We start from the raw sequence: 14,321 nt of genomic DNA, 5'->3' as shown, positions 1-14,321 counted from the left end.
GCGGAACCTAGTCACCCCACAACTACACAACCCGCATTTCAAAGCGGTTTCAGCTGGAGTGGATGTGGATTAATAGTGAAAAGAGTGACTTTAGGATCGAGTGTTCCCAGTTGCATGTGGAATAAAGAAGCTGTGGGTCTTTCTTTTTTCTTTTCTTTTTTTCCCTTGTAAACTTCACCAAAAAATTTTTTTGTGGACGACAGATGCAAAAGTGAGGCCACTAGAGAGGGAACCGCACGGACGGAAGGGGGGAAAGTGGAACTTTGTTATGGATTTCGGAACTTTTAGGATCTTAACGTGATGCGCTTGTTGTGCCTACTTTGTGGCGCACCGCTAACTTCAAGTCACCGACTTGTGACGTGATCTAAAATCATCAGGGAGTAGCTCTCTGAACTGTTGATGCGACAGGATGGAGTAACGCTTTTCTAAGATTCATTCTCGGAGGAAATGGGAAGTCGTGTCACATTGATGGAGCGAACAACGGTTTTTATATACGGCGTGTTGATCCTAATCCTCGGTCTCTGTGTCGGATCTCCCAACCACAGCCACCGACTGGTCTGCTGGAAAGCCATCCTGAAGTGTCATGCAGAGCCAGAGTGCCAATACGCCTACAATCAGTACATCTATGCCTGCGCGACTGTTTTGAGCGGGGAACGCAAAAAGTGCCCCAGTCACTGCGTGTCCTCTTTGATTCAGCTCAATTTAACCCGGAGCGGCCCGGCTCTGGAGGACTGCGACTGCGCCCAGGACCCGAACTGCAGAAACACCAAACGGACCATCGAGCCGTGCCTGCCGCGGACAAGCACCATGGGCTGCACCGAGGCCCGGCTGCAGTGTGAAATGGACCCGCACTGCAGCTCTGCCATGGGGGATTATTTATATCACTGCCGCAAACTTTTCGGTGGAGAAAGGTGCTCAGATGCGTGTCGCAAAGTGATAGCCAACATGCGTTCCATACCTAAAGCGCAGCAGCTGGACACCTGTGTGTGCGACGGCACCGAAAGGAACATATGTGAGTACATCAAAGTCAGCATGAAAACTTTCTGCTCCGACTCCAGTGACAGGTACGCGGGAAGCGGCTTCTCAGACTCCGAGGAGGACACTGAGAATGATTATATGGATCTGGAGGATGAGCCATATGTGGAAAACTCAAGTGACACCGCACATTTTCAGACTGCTGTGTTCAATACTCTGACTACTATTCTGGTTTTAGCCAAAATTATCTGAAAAGAGTGGGAAAAGGTGCCTACTATCGGGGACAGTTAGACCAGACAGGAGCCTAACCCGTGGGACTGGACACCAGAAACAGAGACCAAACTAAAAATGTGTGTTCTTCTAATCAGAACATTCTATTTTATAACTCAACCAAAACCTTCTACTTCATGTCTACAACAATGTATTTAAAAACAGGGCTTATGACGTTTGTCAGTCACTGTTGTGGATCAGATAGTAGTTATATTTCAATTACACATTTAAAAAAAAACATCTTATACTTTTAAAGGAAGCTATTTTTGTATGTTGGTATACATAAATTGTATAGTATATTGTAAAAAAATAATAATAATAATTTTGTCTAAATATTTGTTTGGGTGTTATATATAGAGAGAGAACATGAGATTTTGCACTGTATCTAAAAGAAAGTCCTGTACTGCATTATCACCACAGAGGAAGGAAATGTGCTTCATTAAAATCCAAAACAAAAAAAAGAAAGCAAAAATGCCTCAAGGTCGTTTTTATTCACAAGCAAGACTGTGAAAGCTCTACAACACTTTCACTTAAAAAAGTAACCCCAAAAGTTGATTAAAACCACTAAAATGTGTTTAAATCCCAAGGCGGATAATGAATCTGTGTAAAGAATCTCATGACCTTGAAAACATGGTGTTTGCTTAAGGTTTAAAGTGTTAATTCCAAACTCAAACAGACTGCAGAAGGCCAAAACCCTCCTCCTTGGGATTTGTGGAGAAGTATTCAGTCGGTTTGTTTATTTTCACCCCGTGTGTTTGTCCAAAGTCTTAACAAAGGCACACTGATTATAAGACAACGTGTCTGTGTTTGGGTGAATGAAGATATTAAGTGCCCATTATGAACACAGACCTTTGAATGTACATGCACATTAAATAAATAGCATTTTTAAAACTATTTTTGTCTTTGGACTTCCGTGTGTATTTCTCTAGTATATAGAATAGAATAATCCTTAAATTGTCCCACAAGAGGAAATTTGGGTGTAACATGTACAAACAAACAGTACACAAGACACAGATCAGAAACATACACAATTTTTACATATTTACATCAAGGACAATGGTTACCACAAACAGAGTACCGTACCGTTATTAAATTGAATAAAATTAAATACAGATAAGAGGCAAACCCTGGTTATAGTGCGAATCGGTTGATATAATAGTGCAAGTTACAGCGCTGATGTAAACATCTATGTTGAGAGCAGTTCTGTTTGCATATAAGCATAGTTTTGGCGTTGTGTGTATTCATCAGAGGAGAATGCTGAAGTGGTTTATTGACAGTATTCTGTTTTATTTTATAACATAAAATAACACAATTTATGGTTTTCATTCTTCAATGTCGCAAGTAATCATTTCATTCATTCGTTGGTCTGCATTTACACCACTGGTATTTTTTTGCTATTTAAACCATACCCGAGTTGCAATATTAAGTGTCAGTACCACTCAGCAAAATCTAGAGCTAACTTAACCCAGATTAAAAGGTCAGTGGTATCATAATAACCTGTAAAAATCCATATCCTGTACTGTGTTGCAAAGATGTTGCCCAGAGTCATTGAATTGTTTGTGACAACTATGTTTAATCAGTGATAGCAGTGACACATGCTGTCTGTCTACATGCCTGTGACTCATGCAATGAGTCAGTCAGCTCAGTATACCGAAACAGCCAGTGTCCCGTCGTTCTGGTGTTTTGAAACCAATAATGGCAGCCATTTTGCTTTTAAATAAAAAGAGATGGGCCCATTGAGGAAGGAAAAGTCAAGTGGCACCTCTATTATGCAGAGACAACCCCCCCCCCAACACACACACACACACACACACACACACACACACACACACAATGGTGCTCTGGCACAATACGAGTTGCACTTCATTCACTCTGTCCTAGTGTTTGGGAGTGGGGGGGGGAGCATGAAGAGGCAGCTACCTCAGAAGAAGAGAGAGGAGTTATGTGAGAGAGTTTAGCTTAATGGCTCAGTCTAATTCCTGCTGACGCTCTGTTAACAGTTCTTCATCTGTTTTGGTTTACTTATAAATAAGTATATAGAAGTATATAGTCATTGTCTCCAACTTCTATCAGAGGCTAGGAGGATAAATTCCTTCAGTTTTGTACACTGACTACACTGTGGAAAACATCAGCTGTTAATTGACAGCTGTAAACAGAATAACCCAAATAATAAATCCTAGAAAGGTCGTAACTGTTTAAAAAAAAGTTATGCAGAAGGGGCCTTTCTGGGTCTTTGTTATGAAAAGAAAGAGGCTGGTACTGGCACTTTAAGAGAGCAGGCCTCCAATCCAACCATTAATAATTGTAATGCCTTTTTATTATTGTTTGGGATAATGAAGGGATGAGAGTCATATGGGGGCCCCGACAATACATTGCCCTGAAATGTTTTCAATTAACTTTTGGTACCAAAGAAAAATGGGAAAGTAGTGTTTCATTCCCTGTGCTGAAACAGAAAAGAGTCAACAGGGGCTTTTTTCGTGCACGGAGCACAACCTCATTAAAATTGCCTCATCATAACTCAAACTGTTGCTCGGCCATCCTCCCCTCTGGCCCACCTCAAATCATTCGACCTCTAGAATATGCCGTGTCAAAGCAGACAGGCACATTTTTATTACTTTTATTGTTTACTTTGCAGACAATATTCAGGCAGTCCACGGTTGTTCATATGCAACTTCTTATCATTTTGTTATTTTTATGCTTCAAATGTTATTGGCTAAAAATAAAAAAAGAACATCTAAACTATGAAATATGTTATTTGAATTCAACGTATTTGTCCCAATCCCGTGGTTTATTTTGATGTCCCAACCTGTTTCTTAGCTCAGTGGCAATAAAATAAGTCATTTCCTGTGACAGTGCCACTGGACTTCTAAAGCAGCTCAGTCACCAGCCTGACTTTTTTCTGCTGAGCTTATTTGGATACTCGCAGTCTTGGAGAACTGCTTTAATTCAATTATGCTCTAGTTTGCCTGAGGTGAACCCACAGAAATGAAGTTAAAAGGGACGAAACAAAGAAAGTAAGAAAGTAAAGAAAGAAAAAGAAGTTTCAAGGGCAACAAGTTGTTATGTGTAAGAAAGCCAAAGCTGGAATAAACAGAGGTAAACAAAAAGGAAAAGGTAAGCAAAAGCAGCAGAAACTACCACTGTTCTCCCTTTTATTTTGAAACCCATGCAGACTCTCAAACAGTGAGTGAGGCATCTTACTTGGTTAGACATTAGACATCCCTTCAGTCTCATTAAACACATGTAAATGATTAATCTGAAAAAGGATAATAATAACTAGAACTATTTGTTGTAGCTCTGTAAGATCAAAGTTTGCACCTGCAAAATATCAACATGTTCAGTTTGAGTATTAATGTAGCATAACCCTAAACTATAGATCACATAGCAGCAAAAGATTTGGGAGAATCTATTGTAGCAAAAGGATAGTTTCATTTTTTCTGAATTGCACAAAAAGTGACAATAAAACTCAAATGAAATGACTTGAATTTATTGATTTATATTTTGTGGGAGGATGATTGTTTGATTTCATTCCCAAAAAGCTACAAGCATTAAAGTTTCTAAATGCCTCTTTAGATATGGGCAACCCTTTAGCTGTGATCAAAAGTAAACAAACTTACTGCAACAGCAATGTAAAGTGAATAAACCCCAGTGACCCACAACAAGAAGAGGTTATGAGATGAGCCTGAGGAAGGGAGTACCCGGAGCTTTAGAGAGGTTGGGAAGGTGGAGGAGGGGGTTGATTTATGATTCAGGGTTAATGGGGGAAGGGATTGGACTGGGAGAGGGCGTTGAATGTCAGGGGTTTTCTAGCCTCTCTGAATTATGATGCAAAGAGGGAATATTTATTCAACCAATCAGATCAGGTTCTCGTGGATAGCTGGAGAGGAATTGTCTTTTGGTTCCCTCCCCCCGGTTCCCTCCTGCAGTCCTACTGAAGAGCAAGTTCTCAAGGAGTTAGAGAGGGAACACAAAACATCGCTGACAAGGGGTATAACTTCATTTCCACGGTGCTGGGACAGCTGTGTGAAGTAATCTGCCGTAGCAGCCCTCTAAAATTTCAATGCATTTAGTGACCCAGGGAAGAGGGGTGGGGGCGACTCCAACTGTGTTAGTCATTTAAGAGTGTGAGGCGGGGTAGTTTCACACTATTCTTCGGGCTTTTTGTTACCTGTTCCTCACAGAAAGCAAATGTTTGCGAGATTCAAAAACAATGCCACAGAAATGGAAACTGAGCATTTGTTCTGCAGCTTTGGAGAAACAAGCAAAGTGAAGAACTTTCTGATTTAAGTTGAATCTTTATCAAGTAGAATAACTTGCATGTTATAACTATATCACAGTGAAGTGTATTTTATTTAAGTGACGCCAAATCTTATTTTCCCCCATTGTGAATAACCAGATACTTCACAGACCAGCGGTCCCCAACCCCCGGGGCACGGACCGGTACCGGTCCATGAGTCGTTTGGTACCGGGTCGCAAGAGTTGAAGCTCGGGTGTGAAAATTTATGGTTTTCAGGGTTTTTGTCAGTTTTTATCGTTATGTTTTTAAATCATTTTTATCGTTAACTCGGTTTCACTGGGTCTTTTCCCACGTGTTATGAATAAATCTTTTTCTTTTTACCAGTACTGGTTTTATTTTGCTGTATTTATCCGCGACACCTTAAAGGCTGGTCCGTGAAAATATTGTCAGACATAAACCGGTTTGTGGCGCAAAAAAGGTTGAGGACCACTATCATACACTATTTGATAAAGGAAAAGCATATTATTATTTAGTATTTATCACAGTTCCTTCATAGCACATCAAATACAGATGTATATAAAAATATGCAGTATGCAGTTTAAATATGCATAAATATTGTCCCTCTACAAAAAAAAGACTACAACATTGTAGAATTTAAACTATTAAGTTATCCAAACGAGTTCTTAGAGTGCAAATTTTCACACGGTCCCGTGTGATTCAGCATGTAGTATGTGTTTAATATTTCTTAAAAAGAAAAGAAAAAAGAAAGAGAGAACTGGGCAGTCTATTGATGAAGAGGAGTTCATTATTTTCTGCAAATGGTGCTGCTAAGGACGGAGTTAAGAACAAAACGTTTTCCACTAAGATAATGGCTTGAGGCTGGGTTGCTGACTGCAGTGAATGGAGTTTCCCTGGAGCTCAATACGGTCCCAAAGTTTTACTCCATTATGCTGACATCCTAAAGGCCAGGGGCCACCACCCCCCATGGTTATTTCTCAAGTATGCATTCATTCCCCCACACACAACCTTCAAGTAGACACACACCCATTTACTCACACAGAAATGTACACATATGCACGCTCACACAAACACACAATCTTTTGGACTTACTCTTTAAGCAATGACAGCAAGTGATACTCCCAGAAATCTGATATTGGAAAATGTAATACATACAAAATACTTCGCCACAGTATGTCAAAGATGAGGCCTTCTGCAGCACAATGTTGGAAAAACCTCCCACTCCAGTGCCAGTATTTCACAAAAGGAAGGAAAACAGTGAAAAAGAGGTTGGGCACTGTATATTACAGCACCGGACTTGTGACTTCTCACATTATAAAAAGCACAGGTGTTTGTAATATTATTGGCAATAAGATTGATGCTTTTCAAATGTCCTGGACAGGAAACGGAAACCAAAACACATTTCATTGACATTATTTCTCTGATTTGGAATTTGTAAATCCAAACTACACACAATTTGTAAACTACACATGCTATGTACTTTTTTCAGGAAAATTTCAACCGGGATGCAGCGTTCTCCTCTCAAACATGTACGTATAGAACATGCTGCATACCGAGTTGCAGGCATATAACTAAAACGAGTAAAGTTTTGATCCAATATCCACAATGGATCATGTATTCTCCAAGAATGGCAGCATACAAGGTGTATTTTTAATTTTCATTAGTACTCATAAACAGTATTAAACACAAGAATTACATTTATTTCAAGTTCCACATTCATTATATAGATATATATTGTAATATATCTATATCATGGCTAAAGCACTTCTGGATGGATGCAAACTGCATTTTGTTGCCCTGTACCTGTGACATGTGCAATGACAATAAAGTTGAATTCTATTCTATTCTATTCTAATGCCTTATGATCCTTTAAGATTTCAAAGATATTTTGGGGGCTTTTAATTACATATAAACAAAGAAGGATGGTCATCCTTTTTGTTTGCTGTATGTCCAGCACCTCCAAATCTCTCGTCTCTGTCCACTGACGGTCTCTATTTGTCCTCAGTTGTCAGTTTTCTTTCCACCCAGTTGCCTTCTACTCATCTGGTTCCTATTTGCACGGTACAGCCAGATGGAATGTGGCCACATGCCTTTAAGGATGAGCTATTAGCCCATTAATATAATTCAGCCAACACTATCTGAGTGAAGCAAAGCTGAAAGATGCACACTGTTAGAGAGAAAGACAAAGACCATTTGAACCTAAATGTTTAATTTAGATCCCGATAACATGTTTTTTACATCTTGACATGTCAAAAATATGCCTTAAGATTTTGTTTGTGCCATATATGTATCAGAGAGAATAAGATTGTGAAAGAAACTCTCTAATTTAGTTCTTTTGCTATTAGCAGTACTCTTCACTGTTTCTGTCTCCACTGCATGCAGCTCCCGGGACACCATCTGTGTTACAGCCACGTGTCCTGGTGCGTTTCCCTCCACTGCAGTTGGACCAGGCAGACCAGCAAGACCAGTTACCTTCATGAACAACAGCCGGCCTTGTACCTGGCACACATTTTTCAAATTAACAAATGCAGGGAAAATTACTTAAAGCAACATGAGCGAGGCCTTGTTAGAATGATGAGATTTACGATCCCAATTCCAAAAAGAAAGCTGGGACGCTGTGTAAAATGTAAATAAACCAGAATCCAGTTATTTGCAGATCTCATAAACCCATATTTTATTCACAATAGAACATAGAAAACATATAAAATGTTTAAACTGAAATTTTGCTATTTCATGGAAAAATATTAACTTGTTTTGAATCTCAAATCTCAAAAAAATTGGGACAGGATGATGTGGCATCCATGTTTTCCATAAGGAATTTCAAATATTAATTAATCTGATCACAGAACACTTTTCCGATTTGTCTCAGTCCATTTTAAGTAATCTTTTGCCAAAAGAAGACCGCAGTGTTTCTGGATCATATTCACATATGGCATCTATTATGCACAAAAGAGCTTTAATCTGCATTTGTGGATGGTGCAGAAAACTATGTTTCAGTGCTGATTGTGTAAAGAGCTGAGGCATCCAATATTGTGTCCCAGTTTTCTGCCTCAGGTTTCTTTTTTAAATCTTATCTACATTCTGTGACTAAGATATGGGTTTATGAAATCTGCAAATCATCAAAATCTGCTTTTATTTAGCATTTACTTAGCATCCCAACTTTTGTTGAAGTTGGGTTGCATTGAGAAAACAACTGTTTAGGCTTACCTTGGACACGACTTCTATCACGCTTGTAAGTCTGGCAAGCGGCGCCTTCAAACAATTGCGAGCACAGACAGATACACTTTCCATCCAGCAGAGCAAGAGTGCCTCCATTTTGACAGGGCCTGCACTTGCATACGTTATATTCTGCCACATACTCTGCAATAGCCCTCTTCAAGTTTGATATCGTGAAGTTAGCGCCTGGGATTTCCAGTGGAATTAACATGTGGATAGGCTCTGGCTGCCATAAACAACAAAATATATGCAATATGTTAAAATACATTAGAACATATATTAGAAGGAGTTTTGTTAGAATATATTAATATTTTTTCATTTCATATTTATCGTAATTTGTTGTGTTAGCATGCTAATATTTAGCAGTGAGTGTTGAACACAAAGTAGCCTTTGAACTTTGAGCCTTTGCCTTTGCAAAGTCAAAACTATGACTGATAGAAAAGCTCCAATTAAGGCTGCACACACTCAAGGATCTAAGTTTAAAAATATATATATATATAACTTCTTCATCCCTTTCTTGGTCTTCCATGTGAACCTGTTGATGATGTGGACACCGAGGTACTTGTTCTCCTTCTCCACATCAACACATAATTTCCTTAGGGATTAATAAGGTATTCTGATTCTGATCCTCTAACAGAATAGACATGGAGGATGTAGCTGCTGATGCATCTAAAGTCAATTACCATTTCTCTCGCCTTATTTACATTCAGAAGAAAACGATTCCTCCCAGACCACTCTGCACAATCACCCACTGCACTGTTCCTCTCACCAGCTGCTAATAATATCCAACCACTGGAAAACTGTCAGGGTATTTCTGTAGGTGGCATGACCCCGCAATTGTATCTTGAGTCTGAGGTGTACAAGGTGAACAGAAATGGAGACAGTACAGTCCTCTGTGGAGACTCTGTAGTACATATAATCAACTCACACTGAGCACTGCTCAGTCACACATACTGCAGTGTGCCTGTCCGGTAGGTAGTAATCCAATAGGTCAGAGGTATAACAAAACACATGTCTGTGTTAAGTTTTTTAGTAAACACTCATCTATCACATTGCAACTGTTCAGTGGCATTTAACAATTCTATGAGCTCACTACATTGTTGTCTACATAAGATTCCCTAAAGTGAAAGTGGCAGTTCATTTTAAGGATGACATTTATGTATAAAGTTTCACAGCAATTCGCAGTTGAGAAAGTTTAAACCATGTGAGTGCACCAGAAGAAAAGTAAATGTCATATGTGTAGTAGAAGCTACCTGCATAAATGCTGTGCTGATTCATTGAGTTAGGTAATGTCACCAGTTTAGTGAAGACACTGATGATAGCCCTAGATAATATAAAAGTCTGGTTTGATTACAGTCATTAGATCAAATTTCTGCAATAGCAATCCCTTAAGAGATTTTGGTAACACTTTATACTACGGCCAAAGGAGCTTTTAATGAAATCGATTCAATATTCATTATGTTGGTGTGCATGATGAATTTTATTAGTCCATTATTCTTTTATTTTACCTTATACTATATACTTACTGCATATTTATTGTTGTTTCATGTAAAAACCTGACTTGTTAGCCCTTTTTTCCACTAGGCCTACCTTTAAGCATTTGTATAATTTGTGTATCCTTTCTGGTAAAATACCCAGAATGTAGGCATTACAGTGGTCCCTCGCTATAACGCGGTTCACCTTTGGCGCCTCGCTGTTTTGTGTGCAATTTTGCACACTTTTGTTTTGTTTTGTTTTGTTTACAGCGCATTGTGTTCTGCATCCTGATTGGCTGTAGACCATGGGCCAGTCAATCTCGTGCTGTGTCTCCTGTACAGTGCCGAATGCGTTCAGCTTGTCAAATTTACATAAATCTTCGATCACTAGCAGTGTGACTCTGAAGTGCTGGACCGCGGGTGCCTTTGGTTTCATTCTATAATACTGGACTTATTTTTCTACAAAGGTTTGAACTTTGAGAGAGTTTAAACAAGAGAGAAAAGTGTGAAAATGTTAATGCCTTTCTGAGAAAAGTGTATAAAGTGTGTAGTGAGGGGTTTTGCAGCCTTAAAACATCTATAACAATTGTAAAAAATAAAGTTGGCTACTTCGCGGATTTCACTTACTGCGGGTTAGAACGTAACTCCCGCATAAACACATACATTTATACAGTATGTATATTTCAGTTTAACTTGCTCTCGCCTTGCTGTGACCTTTATTCGTACCTCACTGTGCAGCAATGCAGGGGCCTCTGTGATGGTCCGAGCCCATTCCTGATATGTTTCAAGGTCCATCACTCCATCCCTATTTAGTTTAGCCCTCATACTAACAGCACTTAGTAGGGTACCTCCCTTGACTGATGTCATCACCTCATCCACCATAGCTTTTCCTTCAGCCTTACCTGTGTGGCAACAGAAAAGGAAACTTTAGTGGCTTTTCATAATCAGTGCAGTGACTCGCTCCAAATTCAGTTTAAGACTTTAACTTTGGATTTGAACTTTTCTGTTTTAATACAGTTAAGTTTCATGCATGCAGCATTCCTTGAAGTAAAACACCAAAATACACTTAAACTGTGGAAAGTGGTTGGGAATTTAGTCAGAATCATCAAGCATGCTAGCTTTGTTCATTTAACCTGGAAAAACAGGGAATGCAAACCTTCGTCCATTTTTGATTTATTATCACAATGTTTAGGCTTATAGCGTCCGCTTATACTGTCCGTCGTAAGTGTGGAACTGAGGCCTCCTTCAATGCCTAATGTGATGCAGTCTTGAACGTCTCTCTGCGTCATATCTGCAAGAACAATAAAGTATAGATAATTAGTGCTTATCACTTGTATTTAATCAACACACCATTAGGCTGAAGAAGCTTCATAGCAGAAAAGAATGATTTCAAATAGACATACTTCTTTGCTTAATGGTGTCATGGTCGAGGACATAGATCAATTCGTATTCACCGCCGGTTTTCCCATTTTTTGTGTAATGGGTTCCATAGTCCTCCAGGAAGGCAAAATAAATTCCCTTCTCATATTGCAAAGGTAAAGATTTGACATGCACCAGGAATTCATCTGCTACTTTGAGCTCACGGGAGCGCATCCTGTAGGTGCTCAGTTGAACTTTGCCCTTCACCCGCATAAAGTTGTTGTTCTAAGTTTGTGGGGTCAAAAAAAAAGAGATGCAGCTTGTCCATAGAATATTGATTATTCTGGGTTGTACATTAGATTCTGTGAAATTATTAGAGGATATTTACCTTAATTTTGGTGTTTTCGGTGACCGTTTTAATCATTTCTTTCCTCTCATACTGACTCGATAGTTCAACATTTAGAGAAGTATTCGACAAAGACCCCTCAGTTGGGGTGAATTTGAAAGAAAGACCAGCATCAATGTTGACACTCATCTCAGTGAGGATTTCACGCAGAAGGCTGTGAGTGTCTTCAAAGAGTTCTTTCGAAGCTGTTTCCTCCACTAACGTCTGAAACAACAGAATACATATATCAGTATTGGGTGGCAAAACAAAATCCTTTACATGTGTTCACGATCAGTTTATAATACTGAAATTCTTTTTGTTGCCATGGTTAACCTGATAGTTAAGCACGCCGACGTTCCAGGGCAGCCTGTCAAACGTCCCAGTGTTTGGATTCCTCACTCGATCACATCTCCCGTTGAAGTAATCATTGTTGAACGGGTTCATTCGAGGATCTGTACCCAAGATGTTGATTCTGGTGGATGAACATAGAGGCCACTTTAAGATTTTTACAGTGTTACCCCAGTTCAAGAGTTTTAATATTATAGAAGGCATCCTCATTCTCCTTCTTTGTAAGAGTCAGGTGAAAAGACTGATACCACTCGTGCACTCTATCCATCCATTAAACAGGACGTTAAAGTCGGAAGATCCAGGTTAAATGGCTTAGACTCTGGGTAAAATAGCCAGTACTTCCATCCAGACAAAGATTTCCTCTTATGTGAGCTGGTCATCCTTTATGATTTTAGTTAACTATAAAAAGCCATAAAAAAGATTAATTGTCTGTTTAATAGGATAAAGTTAAAGCCTGGCCAAGCATGTTTGGTTAGTGGCACCAAATTAAGTATGCACAGCAAGCTCCCAGTACAGAAAAGTCCATCCCTTGCCTGAAGATTCTGCATTTTTATAAGCCGATATCTTTTTGTAGGTTGTAGGAAACATCCCGCCTCATTTATGACACCTATCAGTGAAATTAACGTGTTCATCAGTCTTTTGGTGAAAAATTTCATAACAGACCAGCTATTGTTAAAAATATTAAGAAAAAAATCTGGATTTTTTTCTTAAAAGCAGCTCACATTTAAAACGCCAACTCTGCTAGGAAGCTGGTTTTCTGTAAACATTGTCACCAATAGATGTTTATGTGTCTCCCCAATGTAAATGATTTACTCTTTCTACCAAGTATTCATTTTACTGTCATGCTAATTTATAGTGACTCTTTATTTCCCACTGATTGAGCTCTTTAATAACTTACCCATATCCTGCTGTCCTGCCTTGCTCATTGCTGTTGAGGACTGCCGAGCCACAGGGTTTACGCTCTGTCTCACAGTCTTCATCTGATCCATCTTCACAGTCATAGTCTCCGTTGCACATTAATCTCTTTTTAATGCAAGACCCTGTGTAGAGACAGAGAATTGCATGATACTGCTCCCCAAAAACAAAGCGATAAAGACTGAGGTACTAATACTGTGGTACCTGACTCGCACTGGAACTCTGAGTCTGAGCACGCACGGGGAGGCGGTAGCTCGCATTGACCATCAGGTACACAGAACTCCCTGTCTCCTATCGATTCCTGGCAGGCTCTACCTCCAAACTGGCCAAATGCTTCTGTACTTCGAGAACGCCTCTGAGGATAATACATAGTGTCACATTAAAGATAAAGACAGAGAGCAGCACTGCAAAAGAAGATTGGCTGTGAGCGGCACTGTGCATAGATAGTAGACCACTACTTCAACCTGTTTAGTCTGATTATTTATTATTATAGACTTAAAAAGTTAAAAGCATTCTAGCTTGGGCACTATTAAGTTCACAGTCTCTGACACTGATCAAAATCCTAATTGACTCACTCTGGTTTTTGTGCAAGGATCACAAGAACTCCACCCTGACCAACGACTCCATGCACAGTCCACAGCTGGCGGATCAGGATTAGCCCTAAAATACACAAATTAGACACAATAAACTCTCTAAATAATAATAGTAAATGATTAAACAAACATCCTTAATGTTGTGTAAGTGAAGCAGGAAATATACATACATGCCTTCCCCAAGAAGTGCCAGAGCTAGACAGAGGCCAGCGAGAGCCAACTGGAGAGCGATTTCAAGCCTCATCATAAACTTTTGACAGCACAAATGATACCGTGCCTGTCCTCCTTTAGTCCTTTAAGCTACCACCTTGTTAATGATTATCCATCTGCTAAAGGACTGTGTTTTTGTTGTTGTCACAGTCAATAATTTGGATTTCAGGTGCAGCAAAAATCAATTCAGTGCTCGGAAACTCCCAAAGCAGAGTTTACAGTTTTTGTCTGCATATAAACATCTTACTCACACAGCCTCAATCTTTATTCTTCACAATGCGAGCAAAGCACCCACAAAAACATAATAACTACTATAAAAG

General features: G+C 39.4%; 2 protein-coding genes across 2 annotated transcripts; one reads left to right on the top strand and one right to left on the bottom strand.

The window, feature by feature from the left end:
* On the top strand, positions 1-1,555 carry gas1b (growth arrest-specific 1b). Its single transcript, XM_005720167.2, has one exon. It carries the CDS (start codon positions 448-450, stop codon positions 1,225-1,227), a length of 780 nt encoding a protein of 259 aa, XP_005720224.1. The 5' UTR covers positions 1-447; the 3' UTR covers positions 1,228-1,555.
* A 6,215-nt stretch (positions 1,556-7,770) lies between these two features.
* Positions 7,771-14,035, bottom strand: c9 (complement component 9). The gene is made up of 11 exons (XM_005720516.1): positions 13,962-14,035; positions 13,774-13,858; positions 13,403-13,553; positions 13,182-13,323; positions 12,269-12,407; positions 11,939-12,160; positions 11,595-11,835; positions 11,348-11,482; positions 10,918-11,093; positions 8,708-8,942; positions 7,771-7,999 (listed from the first exon to the last, which is right to left on the bottom strand). The coding sequence occupies exons 1-11, from the start codon at positions 14,033-14,035 to the stop codon at positions 7,842-7,844; spliced, it is 1,758 nt and encodes a 585-aa protein (XP_005720573.1). The 3' UTR covers positions 7,771-7,841.
* Between the last annotated feature and the right edge of the window lie 286 nt (positions 14,036-14,321).

This window comes from Pundamilia nyererei, unplaced genomic scaffold (assembly GCF_000239375.1).
Source record: "Pundamilia nyererei isolate P.nyererei 1_Seehausen unplaced genomic scaffold, PunNye1.0 scaffold00002, whole genome shotgun sequence".
NCBI lineage: Eukaryota > Metazoa > Chordata > Actinopteri > Cichliformes > Cichlidae > Pundamilia > Pundamilia nyererei.
The sequence above is the reverse complement of the archived record's forward strand: the minus strand, read 5'-3'. Positions and strand labels throughout refer to the sequence as shown.